Source organism: Peromyscus maniculatus, chromosome 4 (genome assembly GCF_049852395.1).
Source record: "Peromyscus maniculatus bairdii isolate BWxNUB_F1_BW_parent chromosome 4, HU_Pman_BW_mat_3.1, whole genome shotgun sequence".
In the NCBI taxonomy this organism is placed as follows: domain Eukaryota; kingdom Metazoa; phylum Chordata; class Mammalia; order Rodentia; family Cricetidae; genus Peromyscus; species Peromyscus maniculatus.
Window position 1 is genome coordinate 2,429,812 of NC_134855.1, and position 19,546 is coordinate 2,449,357.

The following is a 19,546-nucleotide window of genomic DNA, read 5'->3' on the forward strand; positions in this document are numbered from 1 at the left end:
CTTCCCCATGCTCATCCTTAGGTACGACCGCCTCGTCCGCATGTTGTCAAGAGACCGAAGAGCAACATCACTGTGGAAGGCCGGAGGACATCTGTCTCAAGCCCTGAGCAGTGAGTACTGTTGCCACCACTTTTCTGTCCCTAAGAAACCAGTGGTGACCAGGCATGCAGTCCCAGCCTCCTCTTGGAGGCTCCTTGAAATCCTGAGCAGGTGTTTCACAAGGAGACCAAACGGGGACAGGGCTTGGTCCTTGGTGTCAGAGTCTGAGCTTCTGTTGTCACATTATCAAGAGGCCCCCACAACAGAGAACCTGGACTATGTTTGATTGGTGAGGCCCAAAGGGCACTCAGTCACACTCCAAAGGTCCACAGGTTAGAATAAGCTACCTTACCAAAGGGGTTGCCAGCTTAGCAAAGCCCCGTCATTTTAGGCCCGGTGGGGTTCGAAGTCTCCGTCGTTTGAGTTTGTTACACACAAGACATCCTTACCCTTGGTCTCTCCTGGGCTATAGCACCTGTGCTACTAGGACTTGGCTTCAATATCCCCTCTGACCTGCAGCTCCTCATGGCACCCCAGGACCCAGCCTAGCACCAGCTTTGGTCATCTCCTGCAGCTGTTGGGTAGGTGGAGTGACTGAACCTGCAGGGTCAAAAGCTGGAGACAGCCTCAACTCTCGAGCCAACAGGAGAAGGCCACGCTGTTTCTCCTGTCCCAGTGTACATAGTCCTTGGCCTCTGTCCAGACAACTGGGCAACTACTCAACAGCTTCCTGGGGTATCTTTAGAATGTTCAGGAATCCATCTTGGCCTAGGGTTGTTTGAGGGCTGAGGAAAACACACACACACACACACACACCACCACCACCACCACCACCACTGTCCTTTGTGTGCCCCACTTTACAAAGAACTGATGCCAAAATAGAGAAAAGATTCCAAAATGTCAGGCTGTGATCTAGCCTAGGTGCACTTCAGTTCTCCCATGATCCTCTGCTTTATTATAGAACCAGCTTGAATGGTCTTTACCCAGAGAACACAAGAATGGGGAAGAGGGAGAGAGAGAGAGAGGAGTATGCATGTATGTGTTTCTGGAGATGCTGGGATATGTGAGATTTTGAAGAGGGGACACCTGAAGTTGGGGCAGGTTTAACTTGGGTTCTGCACATTGGCATGGTCGGAATATTGAGGGACATCTCCCTTGCCATGGATTATGACTGCCCCCTTGTGGTGAGAATGCTGCATGGCTCTGGTTTTCCCCTTGCCCTAAAGATTTCTCTTGAGGAGGATGGAATTAACCACCTCTTGTAGCTGATCAGCCTTTTACACAGTGTCCTGGGATAGAGGCCATGGACCTGTAGATATTGAGTTATAAACTCAGGATGTTCTTGCACCACACACACATTCATTCCCTTTCTCTTTCTCTCTCTCTCTCTCTCTCTCTCTCTCTCTCTCTCTCTCTCTCTCTCTCTCTCTCTCAAACCAGACCAGCAGCAGTCCATATCCTACAGAAACACATTCCCCATTCTGTGTCCTGATTAGAGATTGGACTTGCCAAACACATTTATTTATGCTGTTTTAGTGTGTGCAGAGAGCCGATTGTGTTGAGAAGGTGGCTCTTCTGTTAATTGCCTTAGCCTTGTTGGTATCACCTCAGTATTTTCATGGAATGTGCCTGTCTTAGATTTCTTTCCAGAAAGCATCAGGTTGCAATGAACTGGACAAGAGTGTGGGAGCTGGTTCAGGGTCTGGCAAACAACGGTGACAGGAATTAAAAGACTGGTTTGTGAGCAACGCTCAGCACAGCTCAAGCTGGCCAGGAGGTAGCAGGGAGTGCCTAAGACGTCATTCCTAGGGTTTCTTTTCACATTGTCTTAATGAGGAAGAGGGGAGGCTGGGCTCCCATCATGCCAGTGACATTTCTGGTGCCACCCGGGTATTTTCCTGCATCTCTTCCATGCTGCCATCCCCCTACACCCCCCCATGCTCCTCCACTTCCAAATGCCATGTCACAACAGCACTTGGATGTGTTTCTCTCAACTGTCACCAGCTCCAGCTGGCAAGACCAACTTCTTGAAACACAGGGAGCATCCAGCGGAAAATATTTTAATAAAACAGATTCCTCATAAAATATTGTTCTAGAAGGGAAGGAAAACAGCGCCACCAGTCTGTCGGCTTTGTGTTGGGAGAGTTGGGAGGAGGGGCCAGCAGGCAGGAGCGTCCAGTGGGTCTTTGTTGAGGGTGGTCCCAGGGGCACACGTGGACTCAGGACCTGTCGTCCATTCTGACTTTTTTTGAATCCTGGTTCTTGGTCTCTGCTGGGTGTAAGTGCACTGGGATCCTGGAGACCTTGGGTTGTGGGGAAAGGGTGACCCCTCTTCCTGCCTGCCTGGCCCTCACTGCAGGGTGACCCCTCTTCCTGCCTGCCTGGCCCTCACTGCAGGGTGACCCCTCTTCCTGCCTGGCCCTCAGATCAGCAGCACATTCAGTAGTTACCTCTGTTTAGCATGATGGAGCTGCTTAAGAACTGAGCAACTCTGAGATCCAAGATCCAGCAGCAGCTGGCAGCTCTCAGCTGAAGTCCATTTCTTCCTTTCTTGCTGACATGCCTCTGTCCATTGCTCCATCTGTTCATTCATGCCCATTCTTTCATCAGACATCTTTGAAACCCTACTAGGCACATGCTAAGAGGCCTTCAGAGGGAGTTCCCATGGTGACTCATCTATTGACTTACATTTACCCAAAATGAAATTTCCTTCATGAATTAAGGTTTCCTAGCCCCTTAAGGCCGTTTCTTGGCATTTGGATAAGCACTTCAGGAGATTTTTAGGGAAACAGTCTATGTTTCTCAGTCACTAGTCACTAATTAGCATGAGGTTAAGGGCTGGGGAGATGGCTCAGTCACTGTTAGCACCTGAGTTTGGATCCCCAGCACCCAGGTAAAAGCTGGATGTGGTAGAGCATGTCCGTAACTGTAACACTATGAGGACAGAGCACACTGGTCAACCACTCTAGCCAACAGTGAGCTGTGGGTTCAGTGAGAGATAATCTCAAGATAATAAGGTAGAGAGCAATAGAGGAAGATGTCGGATTCAGCTTCTGGCTTCTGCACATGTGTGCACACCTACACATACACATGCACACAGACACTATACAGACACACTCAAAAATGAAAAACAACGTAATTAGCTGTTCTTTCTCTCCAAGAAGCATTAGCTCCTCCCCCATTGTTTTTTCTAAGAAGCATTAGCTCCTATTATTCAAAGCAGGAGAGGCCTCCTTTAGATGCTAGTTAGCAAAACATTCTACTGGGCCCCAGATCTATCCTGTGTGCTAGCCCTTTCCCCTTGGCAGGGGCCCACAGTTGGTAGGTAGCAGGGCCAGTTAAGTTCTGCCTCCTGGTCCTCACCATTGCACACTGCTGCCCTCCTTAGCATAGGACCTATGTGGGCCCTTTGTAATCTGGCTTTGCCCAAAGACCCAGTTTTGTGTCCCAAAACAACTTGCCCAGCTTGCCAGCCCTCTTCCCAGGTTCCTTAGAACCTGGAGTTGGGAAATGGGTCTCCTCAGATCTGCTGTCACAGAACCATCCTCACAGGAGCCTGAGCATTTCCACTTGGGGAAGGAGAAAGAAGCAACATGAACTGAATGCCACATCCTTTAGGACCATAGTGGGTAGGTAGTGCTGATCCAGGTTCTTGATGGAGAAGTGAGCCTCAGGCTGCAGCTTTATCGTAAAGCCAAAGTCCAGGGCCATGACTGGTAGGACCTCCAGGCTCATGACGGAAGCTTCCCCACCATCCAGCCTTGTTATTCAAAACCTGATTATGCCTCAGCAGCTCCTCAACCTCTACAGTGAGTGCAAAAGGGGTCACACCCCCCTTGTTAGAGGTGGCCTCAGTTTCCAGCCAGAGCATGCCTGGTTGTCAAGCCACAAAGTATTTCCACCCAGCTTGCCAGGTGTTGGGGAATCCCCCATCCAACTTGCTTCTTAGCCAAAGTCCATGGACAGCTCTGGGAGTATTGTGATCAGCATCACACACACCCACAAGACCCCACACTAAGACTGAGCCAAGAGCCCAGTGAGCACAATGACCTCCAGGTACCCCTCAGGTTCCCCATGAGGAGGCTGCAGTGGGACCAGGGCAGCAGCCCTCACTGAGTGGCTGAGTATAGAAGGATGTCACCTGTGTATGCCCCTAGTTCCTCTTCATGGTACAGCAGTAGGGCCACCTTCTGGGTCCTAAGGATAGGAACTTGCAGATGGTGGCGGACATGAGGGGCTCTGTCCTGATCACCTGCCCTCCAAGCTCTCTGGACTGTGTGGCTTGTCTCTACATGCAGATTCTGCTGGCAGTAACCTATCATTTAAGTTCCCGTGTGCTAAAGAGGAGCCCAGATTTAGCCACCACTCCCACCAGATACATGAAATCTGTCTTTGTAAAAAATTTTGTCAGAATAATGCAATAGCCTTAGAGACAGCTTAGAGACCAGGAAAGGGAAAAGTTCACTATGAATCACACTACTTTGATTCAACCACACAGAAGTATTTGTGGTAGCTGGGTATTGTTAGCACAGGCCTTTAATCCTAGCACTTAGGAGGCTGAGGCAGGTATATCTCTGAGTTCCAGGCCAGCCTGGTCTACAGAGCAAGTTCCAGGGCACCCAGGGCTACACAGAGAAACCCTGTCTCAAAAAACCAAATATATTTGTGTAGAGTCCCCTCCAGGCTTTGCCTAGTTATATTTTTGGAATTTCTCGGTCTGTGATATCCAACTGTATGGACTTGTCACTTACGTCTTGATAACTTCTATCATTTGTGACTACAGTGTGTGTGTGGGGGGGGGGGTTAAATCTGCCCCAATACTATACCTTTAGAGTTTGTTCCCAAGGTTTCATTCATATGAAAAATGCCAGGGTAATACCCCTGCTCACTGAGCTTTCTCTCATTCTGTATCACTATAAGAAATGAATCCCAACACTACAATTCACACTTTACGTGTGACATTTCATTGCATCCTCATGAGAAGTTGGGATATGGGGGACATGAGCTTTGTCCTACAGAAATGGCTCAGAGTTGAAGGTCCGGCCCTGCCCTTGGTGACGCAGTCGGTGGCAGGGATGGGCTTCAGCCCTGTCTCCTGATGCCCAGCCCAGTGCCCCTGTCAGTGCTGTAAGAAGATGTCTGCCCTGCATGACTCGACACACAGAAGCCACACTGCCTTTCCTCCCGACAGAGCTGCACCCCAGCCCCTGGGCAGCCAGCAGCACTGGGAATTCTCCAAATGGGGCAAGCTGCAGGTGCACTGGCTGCATCGACAGTCTGCCCCAAGTGGAGCCCACACTGCCGAGGGCAGCCATGTGTGACTGCATTTGTCTCAAGTGTACTCTGTGGCCCTTGCACCAAGGCCCCAGAAGATGAAAAGCGATCAGAAGCCATTGCCAGAAGCGTTTGCTGAGGACTGTGCCCAGAGTCCACATCTCTGTGGACTTAGCACTTCCTCTGCTTACTCCCCTTTACTGGCAGAAGACAAGCTGCTGTAGCACTATGAACATGCCTCACATTCTTGGTACTGGATCAAAACAGCCAAGCCTTTTCCCTCCTACACAGCCCAGAGCTACCCCAAGGATGGAGTCACTCATTTGGACAGAGGCCTGGTGCACAAGTGGACTTCCCCGAGGTGGCATCCCAGCCCGCCACCTCTGAGGCTCCAAGGCTTCTCTACCACCTCCTTGTAACACCGTATCTGAAAGTATCCAGGAAAGCCACAGTTGGATCCTAAATTAGGGGACATGTGGCTTTCCCTCACCCTCACCTCTTCAGCAACTGCCAGTCTCAATCCTCCAACACCCTGGTGTTTTCCCAGGACCACACACTTCCCTTCCCATGCCCCAGGCCCTGTGTGGACCTGCACTGTTAAAATTCCTCTGGATATCCCATTCTCACTCACAGGCACCTATTTATGGAAGTGTGCATGTGGACATGGACACACGCTCTGAGCTTCTCCAGGGCAAGAGTTGCATATTCTTCAGCTCTGACTTTGACTCCCAAACCAGTGCTTATCCAGTCTTCTGCTCAAAGATGTTTCCTAAATGGAGGACCATGGGAATTGATAAAGGCAGATACTGTTGTTCATAGTCCACTAGCCCTGGAGATCAAGCAGGTATCAACAAAAACCCCTGCCAGGCACCTACTGTACACCGGCTGTATGTGGAATGTGACCGTGAAGCTGTCTACCTCACATGGAGTATGACTGTTTGCACCTTGCCTTCTCTAACCCTGGAAGAGCTATGAGCTACTGCCAGCCCAGGAGCAAGTCTCCAGGATGCCAGCTGGGCCTGGGCCCCAGGGGGCAGGGCAGCTGTCTTGGTGCTACCCCCTGGAAGGCTGCCAATACCCACTGCCTGAGCAACCAGAAGTCCAAACACCTTCACAGAAGGTCACAGACCCAATTAGCAGAGCAAGAGGCCCCTGGCCTGACTCCCCATCCTCCCCAGTGGATTCTGGGTGGTAGAGACAAAGAGAAGCTGGAAGCCAGATAAGGAGCGGGAGCCAGGACTGGAAAAGCGGGAACCAACAGGAGCCCACATCCAAGACTGTCCAAACTGGGGGTGTCTCTACCCCCACTGACAACAGAACACCCTCTCGGGCTGATGGTGACTGGTGACAGCAATGGCCCTTGTTTGCTTCAGTGTCTCTTCACATGACTGAGTGCAAAGGTCCCACAACAGTCAAGGAGAGCTGCACTTACCCACCCATACCCTCTCCCCACACACAGGGAGGACAGTTCTCATGTGCTGTCACCACAGGGAGTTTATTCCCTCTGGGAAGCTCTAGGAGTCACCTCTAAAGACATTACCAGTTTACCTGAGACCCCAGCCTCTTACACATTCCATGTTACCCCGACTTAGTAGCTTGCATTCCCAGGCCCTCACGAGACTTGGCTCACCTCCCTGAGCCCAGCCAGGACAGCGAGCCCCTCTCAAACACAAAGGACCAGGCCTCCAGCAAATGGAACAACTTGCTGAGTCTAGTCCCATACCTAGGACTGCCGTGAGCGCTGCTCCTTCTGCCACTGCCGCTGTGGCCTTCGGGCAGGCACCTTCCTGCTCCTGACCAGACAGCAGCTCAGCCTTCCCAAGCCACCAGTCCTTATGCTATTCTGAGGCCCTTGCTCCCAGGTCCACCCTTTCCTGAACACCCCATCCATCCTTGCTGCTTTTCAGAGGTACCTCTGGCCATCAAGCCACACTTGCTCTGCTCGGGATGATAGTATGGAGTCTATACCATTGTCCAGGGAGCCTCAACCAAGATCTATGAGCCAAGGGTATCCCTGACCCCCACTGACTCCTGGCAGAGCCAGTCTCCAAGGGAGTGGACAGCAGAATACCTCTTGTTCTGACGGTGGCTGCGATGGCAATGACCCTCATCCTCAGCAGATATTCACGTAACTGTACAAAGGCCCCTCCTGTGCAGCTAGCTCCTGTGTCAGCACAACAACCCTTCCTTTGGCTCCTTGGGAACAGTTCCAGGCCAGCTCCCAGAGGTACCCACCTTACTTTCAGAGCCCCTCTGCTTTTTTAGCCACTGTCAAGCCTGTGTTCGGGGACTGGCCTTTATCTTGGGGTTGGAAAGATGTGGAAACTCTAAGGCTGGCTGGATGACACCCAAGTGCTGAGATAGAGCCAACAGAGAACCACTCACTTGGAAGGTAGCAACCACCTCTTCATCCCTGACCAGGATACAGGTGCCTGGCATCACCCTGTGAAGGGGCATTGGACAGCAGCTGAGGATTTGAGCAGTCACTACTTGCTAGGCACCATGCAAAGCCCTTGGTGAATATTTTACCTCTCTGCTCAGACCTTTGGGAAGGCAGCAGCATCTCCATTTGCAGAGAACTCAAGGTCCAAGAAGGTAAAGTGACTTTGCCAAGGTGTCCGGAAAGAAAGGTAAAGGAGATAGAAAGTGCACAAGCTGGCCTTCTCGGGTGCCTGTCTACACACGTTACCCCACCAGGGCTGTGTCAGCAAGGGGCAAAAGTAGCCAGGCCATTTACAAAGTGAAGACCCTTTGTGCTGGAGTGAAATGATTCTTCTGAAATGGTCACGGTGTCCCTTCATTCCCTCAGCAGACCGAGGCCTGGCTGATTTCTTCCCATCTTTATCTCAAGTGCATTTAAATGTCAATTAAATTGGAAACATCTACATTTGTCAGCACTTCATTTCGGGCCAGCGTGACGTGCGGCTGATTTGTCCATGCAATGTGACACATAAAAAACTCGAGATGTAGATCTTCCTCATTAAAAAATAAGCCAGCGCGATCCTGGAGCAGCAGAGAGCACGGAGCACATCCCGGCTTCCTGACGCCGTGTCTCTGACATGGTATTTAAAAAGGAACAGCCTCGCCTGTCACCACTGTCACACACACGCGCTAACCAGAGACACGTTAAACCAAACATTAGAAAGGGCTCAGGAGTCATCCACATGGGAACTGCACTGCAGGGTGGTGGACGGGGCAGGGGCAGCAGGGGATGATAGGTCCAAGCCGTGATGGACAGAGCCTTTCTCTCGTGCCGTGACATCACAGTCTTTGCTAGGTAGCCAAGTTCAGCCAGGCCTGCCTTTTCCCAGACAGCCCCTTTGTGTGTAATAAAATCCAGGCAAATGGTGGGGGGCAGACTGCAGGGTAGTAGCTGAATTGGGTTAATGAGGGAAGAGGTACATTTTTTTATATTCTGCCTTAAGCTAATAAAAAATTTAAGCCTGGACGTTTTCGATGGTTCATCCTTTATCCCTGACAAATATCTGACTGTACCTTTCATAGGAGAGCATGAGCCCTGAATTTAAATAAGTTTATTTTGAAACTTCACCTTTCATTAAAAGTGGAAGGGAAACCCCCGACCTCTCGGTTCATTGTCCCAGGAAACAGGTGGTGCAGGACCCTGTGGTGCCCAGAGACGGGCAAATCCAGATGCCATTCCAGCCCCACATTTAGCTGCTGTGTGACCCCAGGCAAGAGACTCGCCCTCTCTGAGCTTTGGCCTCTTTGTCATGAAGAATTAGTAAGAAACTACGGACAGCATGTGAGTTCTTTGATGAGTTAATCACCATCCATGTGGCCTGGACATGACAAAGCTCTGATTGACCAAATCACGTGGCACATTTCACCCCAGTGCCCTGTCACTCAAGAAGCAATGGTGTGCTCTGAGCACCCAAGCCGGCCTGGCATACAGAGCCAGCTGGTCAACGTAGGGCTCCCTCTCCTGCATTCGTGGTTTGTGGGAGGCCCAGGGTGTCAGAGCCCTGCACTGCAGGACTTTAATGGCACCACAGTCCTGCCCAGGACAAAGGCTCTTGGCTCTCTATGGATGTGACAGACTTAGTGGCGGTCAGCCACCATGTGATCTGTGCCAGGGAAGGGGCCCATGCTTTACATGATTGTCAGACATTCACAGTGCATCTGAGGGTCACCAAGCTCTTAGTTCTATGTGACCCAGGTAAGGGTTTATGTCTTCTTGTCCCTGTCCACAGTCAATGCTGTGACCCTCAGGGCAGCCTGAGCTAGAACCCCCGAGTTGCTTCCTGGCTTGGTTATTTGCTCACTTCTCTGTCCTTCCTCAGTAATCCCCAGTACCTGACCAGCACTAGATCTGCTTATGCACAGGCAGGAAGTGGCCCTTGGGTAGATAGGTGCTCAGACAAATCAGGAGATGGCTAGACGGATGGACTCCATAAAGCTCGTGTTCTGGTTCTGCATGCTAGGTTGCTGTGCTCAGAGCCAATTCAGGTAGCAGGTTACCTCCAGCATTGACATCACAGCACCCCAGGGCTCTCCCAGTGCTGTGGCATTAACCTGAACCCTATCTTGAGGTTTCTGCCCTGGGTCCTGTAGACTCCATGTCTAAGCATCTCAGGGCAGGGAGGGATCCAAAGAAGGGCACATCTGTCAGAGCTCTAAAGTAATGGAAAGGTCTGTGTGAAGGATTAGGTGTTCCAGAAGGAGGAGGAGGGGATCCCCCGCATGCCAGCTCTCATCCTTTCAACCACTAATGCGGGACAGAACCCTGACCTCAAGCTCAGTCAGGAAAGGAACTGTGGAATAGTTCCATGATGCACCAAGACCCACAGCCAGGGAGAGTTGGGAACATTTGGGATGACATCTAGGGACATCCTAGGGATGACATTTGGGTCAGGTCTTCAAGATGAAAGAACAGTCTGTGTGCTGGGGATACACAGGCACAAAAGCTGAGTGACAAAGGACACCAGCTTGAGATAGTTCTCTGCAGCTGAAGTGGGCCAGTGGTGGGAAGGGACCTCAGGACTTGATCCTGCAACCCACCAATACCCAGCATTCACCTCAAGCTGCCCAGAGTGGAGTGAAAATGCTGGGCTTGCTGTCTTGCACCAGCTGGATGCCACCCCTTGCTAGAGAGCAGGGGCAGTAGAGAGAGGGCAGGGGCAATAGAGAGGGAATGGGGCAATAGAGAGAGCGGGGGCAAGAGAGAGAGAGCGGGGGCAAGAGAGAGTGGGGGCAAGAGAGAGAAAGCAGAGGCAATAGAGCGAGAGGGGGGCAGTAGAGAGCGGGATAATAGAGCAAGCAGGTTACCCCAGCATCTGAGTATTTCTCCTCCCCCTTCTACTCAGCCTTGTTGACTGGGAAAGCAGCAGGGACCTGGTCCTGTGCCAGGTCCGCGTCTCTGCCACCAGTCCTTCTCCAGCTGTGGAAGAGCTGAGGAGTCTCCTCCTAGGTATCCAGGCCGCCTGGAGTGGAGGCCAGCAGAGCCCTGTAGCCCTGCCTCCTCCTAGTGCATGACCCTGGGCCAGTAGCTTCCCCAGGAAGCCACAGCCTCCACTGAAGTCTGAGGACAGAACTAATGGCCAGCCTGTGGGGACACGGGGGAAGTGAGGGTGCACAGCTGAAGTGCTCAGCCTGGGGTGGCTCTGGAGCCACTTGGAGTAATAGCAGGTTAGCTCTAGCAATGGGATCACAGCACTGGCCACCCCAGGGCCCTCCCCTAAATAAAACCTGAAAGGGATTCCAGCCTAGAAAGTGCAGAAAGGCTGTGGTGAGAGCAGAGCCCTCCTGATAGCCTGTGTCTCCTCCCTGTCTCCCCAGACCTTCACTGTTGCCTCTTGGGGATCTTCATAATAAGCCCAGCTGCTGATAGGGCAGAGTTAGCTGCGACAGCATCCATGGCAGTCCAGGATTTGAACCTGCCGTAGTTTGGACTCTCCTCTCCTGAGCCTGTGGCCTCTCGTGGGCACTGCTGGTCTGTACATAATTGCTAGGGGCCAGGTGTGGGCTCTCTGGGCTGTGTGTGTTTGTTTATAGAGCTAGAGCGCAGGTGGCTGACAAGGGAGATATATTTTTTATAACAATGAATATTTAATTTCCATATCACAGATGAAAAGGACTCTGAAGAAGCATGCGAGACAGACTCCCGAGAGGGCAGCTCATCAGAAACGTGTCTTCTCAGGGCTTGCTTCCATGTAACTCACTGGTTCCTTAACTTTTCCCCTATTATTGAAGTAGAGATATGCATGCTACAGAGAAAGAAAAGGAAGCAGGAAGTGGAGTCACCCACAATCCCACCTGCTGTTACTGGAATCTAAGCACTTCTCCAGTCTTTCTCTGGTGCAGTTGTCCACAAGCAGCCGAGGGCTGCAGTATCCTCAGGAAACCAGTCCCAGACGCTGAAATCCAGGGTGTTCGTGCCTGTTCTGTGAAATGGTATGGTGTTTGCAGAGAACCCCACACACTCGCCAATATAATTAGATTACCTCTAGGTTACTTTTATAGCTAATCTAGTGTACGTGCTATATAGATAGCTGTTGAGCTGAATTGAGGGAATAACATAATGATGGGAATGGAATGCACATGCTCAGTACAGATGCAAGTCTTCCCATACATTTTCTTTGTTTGTTTGGTTGTTTTGTTTTGCAAGACAGGGTTTCTCTGTATTGCCTTGGTTATCCTGGGACTCACTCTGTAGACCAGATTGGCCTAAAACTCACAGAGATCCACCTGCCTCTGCCTCCTGAGTGCTGGAAATAAAGGTGTGCACCACCGCCACCACCACCACCTAAACTTTTCTTTTCCTTCTTTCTTTCTTTCTTTCTTTCTTTCTTTCTTTCTTTCTTTCTTTCTTTCTTTCTTTCTTTTCTTTCTCTCTCTCTCTCTCTCTCTCTCTCTCTCTCTCTCTCTCTCTCTCTCTCTCTCTCTTTCTTTCTTGTTGTTGTTGTTGTTTGGTTTTGGTTTTGGTTTGGCCTGGTTTGGTTTTCCAAGACAGGGTTTCTCCGTGTAGTTTTGGTGCCTGTCCTGGATCTCACTCTGTAGACCACACTGGCCTTGAACTCACAGAGATCCACCTGGCTCTGCTTCCCGAGTGCTGGGATTAAAAGCGTGCGCCACCACTGCCCGTCAGCCACAGCTCACAGCTGATTGACTCGGTAGAGATGGAGTCTACAGGTTTGGGGAGGCCAATCATAAAAATAGCAACTGTGTCATGGTTTAAAATTCTCTTCATTGGCATTACATGTGATGGGAAGGGAGCATTCATCCAGCAACACCCTGAGAGCAGTGGGTAATCAGGTCTGACATGCCTGGATGAGAGTTCCAGGCTCTTGATGCACATGGCAAACCCAGCCTCCTCTCTGTTTGAAGCCAGCCTCCATACCCCAGTGGGTGCCCTGGGGCTTCTTTCCATCCTGTGCCCTCACAGTGCCTTGACTGCCTCTTCTCTTCTCTCTTGTCCAGCCTGGTAAAGCCCTTCCGACACTATGCTGTTTTTCTCTCTGAAGACTCCTCTGATGAGGAATGCCGACAGGAAGAGGCCCCGAGCACCGGCTTCACTGAAAGCTTTTTCTTCTCTGCTCCCTTTGAATGGTCTCTCTTCCTCCTTCCAGCTCCTTGGGCTCAGCCTGGTGACTCTTTGGGTGCAGGGGGGAGCATGGGGTGGGGTGGGGGGCTGGGGCTGCTTGCTGCCATGGGGAGAAAAGTTCCTGGGTGCCAATTTGCAGTGTGTGTGCCTGTCTACAGGCCTTGTCTCAGGCTCCTGTTGTGCCAGCCGCACAGGCTGTGACACCAAAGGTGACAGGAAAGATGGAAGCACCAGCCCTTTCCTTACAAGGGGATCATGTGTTTACTGGAACTGGCGGCCACGGTAAGCCTGACTGCGGCCGTCCATTTCTCAGTGCACCGTAGAAAGCTGTGGAGACAGGAAGGCAGATGTCAGGTAAAAGCCAACTTGAGTTACACGAAACGCATGTTAATGCCAGCATGCCAGCCACGCGTGGTGACGCACACCTGCAGCTGAGGTACAAGGACCATGTGTCTGAGGCTGGCCTGGGACCAAATAGCAAGTTCTAGGCCAGTCTAGCTGTATACAAGACCCTGTCTCAGAAAAAATGTGTGTGTGGTATGTGTGTTTACATGTTATGGTCTCCCTGGATTTCTTAAGATTAATATCTTAATTATGTTATAACCTAAGCCGCATACAAATTACAAACAACAATTTTTTAAAAGGAAAAGAAAGCTCACCTTAAAAATGCTCTTCCTGCCGGGCGGTGGTGGCGCACGCCTTTAATCCCAGCACTCGGGAGGCAGAGCCAGGCGGATCTCCGTGAGTTCGAGGCCAGCCTGGGCTACCAAGTGAGCTCCAGGAAAGGCACAAAGCTATGCAGAGAAACCCTGTCTCGAAAAACCAAAAAAAAAAAAAAAAAAAAAAATGCTCTTCCTAGGAGCCTCAGGATGTGCCTACAACCTACCACAGTGCTAGCTGCTGGCCCGTCACATCCAGGGCCTTGTCTCCCTCCACCTCCACCCCGACCTTCACACCCCTCTCTTCTCTAACCTCAAGTGCCCAACATCAGGTCTTCTCCCTGTGGCTTCATCCCGAACCTTCTCTCTCCTCTCTCTCTCTCTCTCTCTCTCTCTCTCTCTCTCTCTCTCTCTCTCTCTCTCTCTCTCACACACACACACACACACACACACACACACACACACACACACACACTCCTTCCATGCTCCAGATCACTGGGATGATGGCAGTGCCCCCCTTAGTCCAAGATACCTGAGCTACACACACACTTCTGCAGTATATTCATTCTTTCTCTTTGGTCCTTTTCTTTTCTTTTTAAATGTGTAGCCCAGGCTGGCCTCGAACTCATTATCCTCCTGCCTCTGCCTCCTTCAGCAAATCCTACCGGCATGTGCCACCACAACCAGCAAATAGATTACTGTCTTTCATTTGTTGTTGTTTTTTTGTTTGTTTGTTTTGTTGGTTGGTTGGTTGGTTTTTTTTGGTTTGGTTTGGTTTGGTTTTTGGTTTTTTGAGACAGGGTTTCTCTGTGTAGCTTTGCGCCTTTCCTAGAACTCGCTCTGTAGCCCAGGCTGGCCTCAAACTCACAGAGATCTGCCTGGCTCTGCCTCCCGAGTGCTGGGATTAAAGGCGTGCGCCACCACCGCCCGGCCTCTTTGGTCCCTTTCAATGTTTGAAGAATCAGCTTTTCCACAGCAGTAATGTCTGTGAGATCACAGATCTAATGTATCCGCTGATGTAACTATTACTAGTTAGAACAGAGAAAGCTATTGAAAGAATACATGCTCATCCGAGTTGGCCTCAAGTCAGGAAAAGCCGCCTGCTTGGGTCCCTCTCCCTCCCTTGTGACTGTCGAGAGCCTCCGAATTAAATGATTGACTGATGCTTTTACTCCCTTTCATGGTGCTGGAATGGAACCCAGATCCTTAAATGTTGGACAAGCACAGGTGCTGAGACATAGGCAGCCCAGTGTTTCCTTATTTAAGCAGTGGTTAAAATTCCCTTCTTTATCCTGGGCCTAGAGCCAGTTCAGGGCCTCCTGTGTGTTTACAAGGGAGCTGTTCCATTCTACTTCACAACACAAAGGGTTAAAACAGCTACTCCCTCGTGTTTGGGAAGTAGTCCTCCTCCTCCCTTTGCATTGTGCTCACATTAGGTGAAAGGCTCTTGAGTTCCTTGGTCAGACTTTGGAAGGACCTTGAAGACTTTGAACTTGGCTCCCATTCTTACTAGGTGCTGTGAAGCACAGAGCGAGTTATTAAACTTCTCGGAGCTTCAGTTTCCTCATCTATAACGTAGGGTTTAAGTCCCAGACAGCAAAGTCTGGGATGGCGCTGGGACTGCCTCCCTTCAGTGGGCCTTAGGTGTCAGCCTGCATATAACCAGCAGGTGGAGCCCTCCACCACTTCACCAGCACCATGTGCATAGCCAGCCTGACCCCAGAGGGGCAGGCACTGCACTGGCTAACCTCACTGGAGGTCAGGGCAGGCACTGCCTCCCAACAGATCTGTGGTGCCCGGAGGCTCAGTGGGAAAGCAAAAGGAACCAGCTGTTACACCCCGCTCACCCACAAGGTTATGGTCTGCAGATATACAGAACGCATAGAGCGCAGTTGTCAGCCATGGGTGGTTGTCACCAGCCTCTGCATACGCTCTGTACTTGTTCATGGAACCATACCAACACTCAGCTGAGGTCAAGTGACTCGCTCAGGTTCCCATGGCAAGAGATGGAACCAGGGCTTCTGGCTAGCCATGCTCTGGACCTGACTCTGAGACTAAGATTGGTCACTATCCAGGGAGCAGATGGGACAAAGGAATACATGTGCCCACCTGCAAATGCCCCTCCAGTCCTGCCTGGTTTGTATGTGTTACATACAAAGACCTTGGGCCCTGGGGCACTTCAGGGTCTCCCCAGAGCAAGTGACAGCCACGGCATCCTGCCCAGGGCACCAGGCATGCACCAAGACCCAATCCAGCCCCCAAAGAATGGCAAAACATTGGTCCTTGGACCTGGGCGTGGTCAGGGGCTAGAGCCATTTGCTCCTCTCATAGATTGCCTGGAGGAAAATCCAGCTGGCTTTGTCTCCTCCCAGGCCACAGCCATACCGGACGTTGAAAGAATCAGACAGCGCAGAAGGCGACGAGAATGAGAGTCCAGAGCAGTTAGTGCGGGAGCCCCAGGGACCTATCCCTGCCCCACCTGACCGAGCTGCCAGTATTGACCTTCTAGAAGATGTCTTCAGCAGCCTAGACATGGAGGCACCACTGCAGCCACTGGGACAAGCCAAGAGCTTGGAGGACCTCCGGGCCCCCAAAGACTTTCGGGAACAGCCAGGGAGCTTCGACTACCAGGTATGGCGGGGGTAGAGCCTAGTAGCTGGTGGGGTACCTCCTGCTCATAAGGTAGGTCCTTTGAGTCACAGTGGAAGGGATCAAGGAAACACCACTCCACCACCCCTACTCCTCACCCTGTCTGAAGACAACACTCCAACCCCACCCTATCGCAAGAAGCTCACTATGCCCCAGCAATGGGGGGGCGGGGGGTGATGGTGGCGCGGCAGGGTATCTGCCTGCCTCTGTTCTTATCTCAGAGGTCAGGCTGCTGCTGCAGGGCTCCTTGGATCAAACTGGGCTCTAGATTGGTTCTCTCAGTGTGACCATCAGTCACCTCCCCTCTCTGGGGTCCACAGATTTTCCCACCTGCTGGGAACGAAGCCGCTTAAGTCTAGAGAAGTGACTTGCCCGGGTCAAATGGCCCACAAGTGGCAGGCAGAGTCAGGACTCAAACCCAGTCTCCCTTCCTCTGGTCTGTGTGCCTTCAACCAGGCCTGGAGCCACACTAGCCATTTTGAGGGTGATGAAAGATACCACAATCTCTAAACAGCAAAAATGCCCAAGCCATTGTTAGGTGTCCCACAGATGGAAACATTTTCCTGAAACTATTTTTCAAGCAGAGGCTTTTGTAAAAAGACAAGAGATTCCTCTGGATTCTCTTTGTGGGACAGGTCTGAACTTGGAGTCCAGATAAGGCCTGGGTCTCTGCAGGTGTCCTAGGTACCTGCAACTCCTCCTGGTCCCAGGAGCCATGTGCCTGGCATGCAGGAAGGGTTGGGAATGGGCATGTACTTTCTGCTGTTGCCAGGGCCAGCCTGTGGTCATCACTCCCTCCCTCCTTCCCCACAGAGGCTGGACCTGTGCAGAAGTGAGAGGGGCCTTAGCATGGCTGCAGCTTTGAAGCTTGCTCATCCATATACTAAGCTCTGGAGTCTGGGTCAGGACGACATGGCCATCCCCAGCAAGCCTTCCACCGCCTCCCCTGAGAAGCCCTCAGCTCTGTTTGGTACTTCCCCAGCCCTGCCTCACAAACCCCAGAACCAGGATGGGATCCTGAGCCCCAGCATCAAGGAGGAAGCTCCCACCCAAACTCCAGGCAGCATCACCATTCCCCGGCCGCAAGGCAGGAAGACCCCTGAGCTGGGCATCGTACCTCCACCACCCACTGCCCGCACAGCCAAGCTGCAGGCTGCTGGCGGCCCACTTGGTGACTTCTCTTCTGAGCAGCTGCAGATGGACCGGCAAAGACAAGCTGCCCTGAGCCCAGCCCCACTGCCAGGACTGCTCCCCAGTGCAGAACTTCTGCAGCCACTCAGCCCAGCCCCGGGAGCTGCAGGCACAGGCAGTGATGCCCTGCTTGCCCTCCTGGACCCACTTAACACAGCCTGGTCAGGTAGCACCATCCCACCACATCCTGCCACTCCCAGTGTGGCTGCCCCACTCACCCCCCAGCTCAGCTTCCCCCCCACAGTGGCATCCACCCCTTTTGCACAACCACCACTCAATCCCTTTGTCCCGTCCATGCCAGTAGCAGCGCCCGCCCTGCCCCTGGGCTCTGCACCAGCCAGGCCTTTTGGGACCCCTCCAGCGTCCCTGAGGCCGGCATATGCACCTAGCATCCTATTGTCTGGTTCTGGCTTCTATGCCCCTCACAGGTCTCAGCCCAACCTGTCTGCCCTCTCCATGCCCAACCTCTTTGGCCAGATCCCCGTGGGTGCCCACACTAGTCCCCTGCAGCCACTTGGTCCCCCAGCTGTTGCCCCCTCCAGGATCCGAACATTGCCTCTGGCCCGCTCAAGTGCTAGGGCTGCTGAGGCCAAGCAGGGGTTGGCCCTGAGGCCTGGTGAACCCCCACTGCTGCCGCCCAGACCTCCCCAGGGTCTAGAACCAGCCCTGCAGCCCTCTGCTCCTGCACAGGCCAGAGACCCCTTTGAGGATTTGCTACGAAAAACCAAGCAAGATGTGAGCCCGAGCTCAGCCCCAGCCCCCGCCTCTGTGGAGCAGCTCCGCAGGCAGTGGGAGACCTTCGAGTGAGCAGGCCTGTGCCACCATCCAGTACTGTGCCTCCCTATGTCCCATTTCTGACCAGGCTCCACTGGGGCAAAGGGACTCTCTGCCCCTCTCCTCCACAGCCCATCTCTGAGGCCTGGTCCTGCGAGTGGTACCATCCCAAGAGAGCTGCCTGTCACTCTCCTTGGCACCCTGTATAAGGTTTGCACTAGAGGTCCACTGGGCCAACTGTGTCCTACCGCCGTCCCTCCAGTAGCCCAGGAGGAGCCAGGAAGCTCAAGGCCTCTCTCAAGCCCAGCTCTCCTCCTCTGCCAGGCCGTGCCCCACAGGGCCCATGTTAGTGACACCCGTGTGAGCACAGCGTTGTGGAACACAGGTGTTGGGGGGCTGAAGTGACCACTCCTGGGCTAGCGTTTCTCCTTGATGGGTGTCTCCAAACTTCTCTAGCAATATATTCTTTCCTAACCACCAAACCTGAGTTGTTCCTGGGGGCGAGGGGTCTGGAGACCCAAGCTCCAAACCCAGCTCCAGCCAGCCCTTACAGGGCTTGGGAACACCAGCAACTCCGATTTATAGGAGAAACCCACAAATCTGAGTGTTAGTAGCCTTCAGCTCACTGCCACCCCCATATGTCAGTCAAAGCTCAGGCTCAGCCTCCTGCCACTTGGAGCTTTATAGGCAGAGCTGGGCACCAGTAACCCAGATTCCAACTCAACGGACAAGCTTCCTGCCACAAAGGGGGAGGCACAGCTGTTTGGGCTCCTAGGTCAGAATGAGGTGGGGCCTTAGGGCCCCCCGGATTCCCCATGGAGAGAATAAATATGGCCTCTAATCCTGGGGAAAGTGGGGGCCTGGGAGCCAGCCTTCCCTGCCATCTCCAGCTTCTCGCTAGTGCAGAAATTCCTGAGGCCAAGTCACCAAAGTTATAATGAAATGTTTTGTTATTGTTTCTTTGATCTTGCTTTTCCTTCTTACCTTATTGATTTGATGAATCTTAAAAATTGATTCCTTTCAATAAATCTTTAAGAAAACATCCATCAGAGACATGCAGGAAATTGTGCACATTTGACCTGATTTCTCATTTCCTATGTGTGAATGGTCAGACAGCCTACCCCAGGGTTTCTGATGGGAACAAGGGGGTGGGGTCATTGGAGGCCCCTGTCATTCTAGGGAACCCTCTCTGTCTGAGAGGTTGCTCTTGGGCCCCTGAGGCCTAGGCCTGAAATGCACCCCTCAGGGCTCTGTCTTGGGGAGGGGGGGCTCAGCTGCTGAGGAGCTGAGTCATGGGGACCTCCTGGCATTTGTGTTCCTGGACAGGTCTCAGTTCCACTCCTTCCATCCCAGAAAATTCCAAGTCCCACCCCAGTGGGCCAGTGCGGTGACAAGGTGT

At 52.3% G+C, this 19,546-nt stretch overlaps 1 protein-coding gene across 32 annotated transcripts in view; it reads left to right on the plus strand.

Annotated features, from left to right (window-relative positions):
* The window catches only part of Dennd1a (DENN domain containing 1A), a 498,842-nt gene extending 479,644 nt beyond the window's left edge, over positions 1-19,198 (plus strand). For 22 of the 32 annotated variants that reach the window (XM_076568463.1, XM_006992524.4, XM_042274742.2 and 19 more), the window contains 4 exons: positions 22-110; positions 12,751-12,879; positions 15,906-16,164; positions 16,996-19,198. In XM_076568463.1, the coding sequence (XP_076424578.1) occupies positions 22-110; positions 12,751-12,879; positions 15,906-16,164; positions 16,996-18,180 (1,662 nt within the window). In that variant the 3' untranslated portion in view covers positions 18,181-19,198. Of the gene's footprint in view, positions 1-21; positions 111-511; positions 835-12,750; positions 12,880-15,905; positions 16,165-16,995 lie in introns of those variants that run through there. The other 10 variants (XM_076568467.1, XM_076568456.1, XM_006992529.4 and 7 more) reach the window with 2 other exon arrangements.
* Positions 19,199-19,546: the final 348 nt, after the last annotated feature.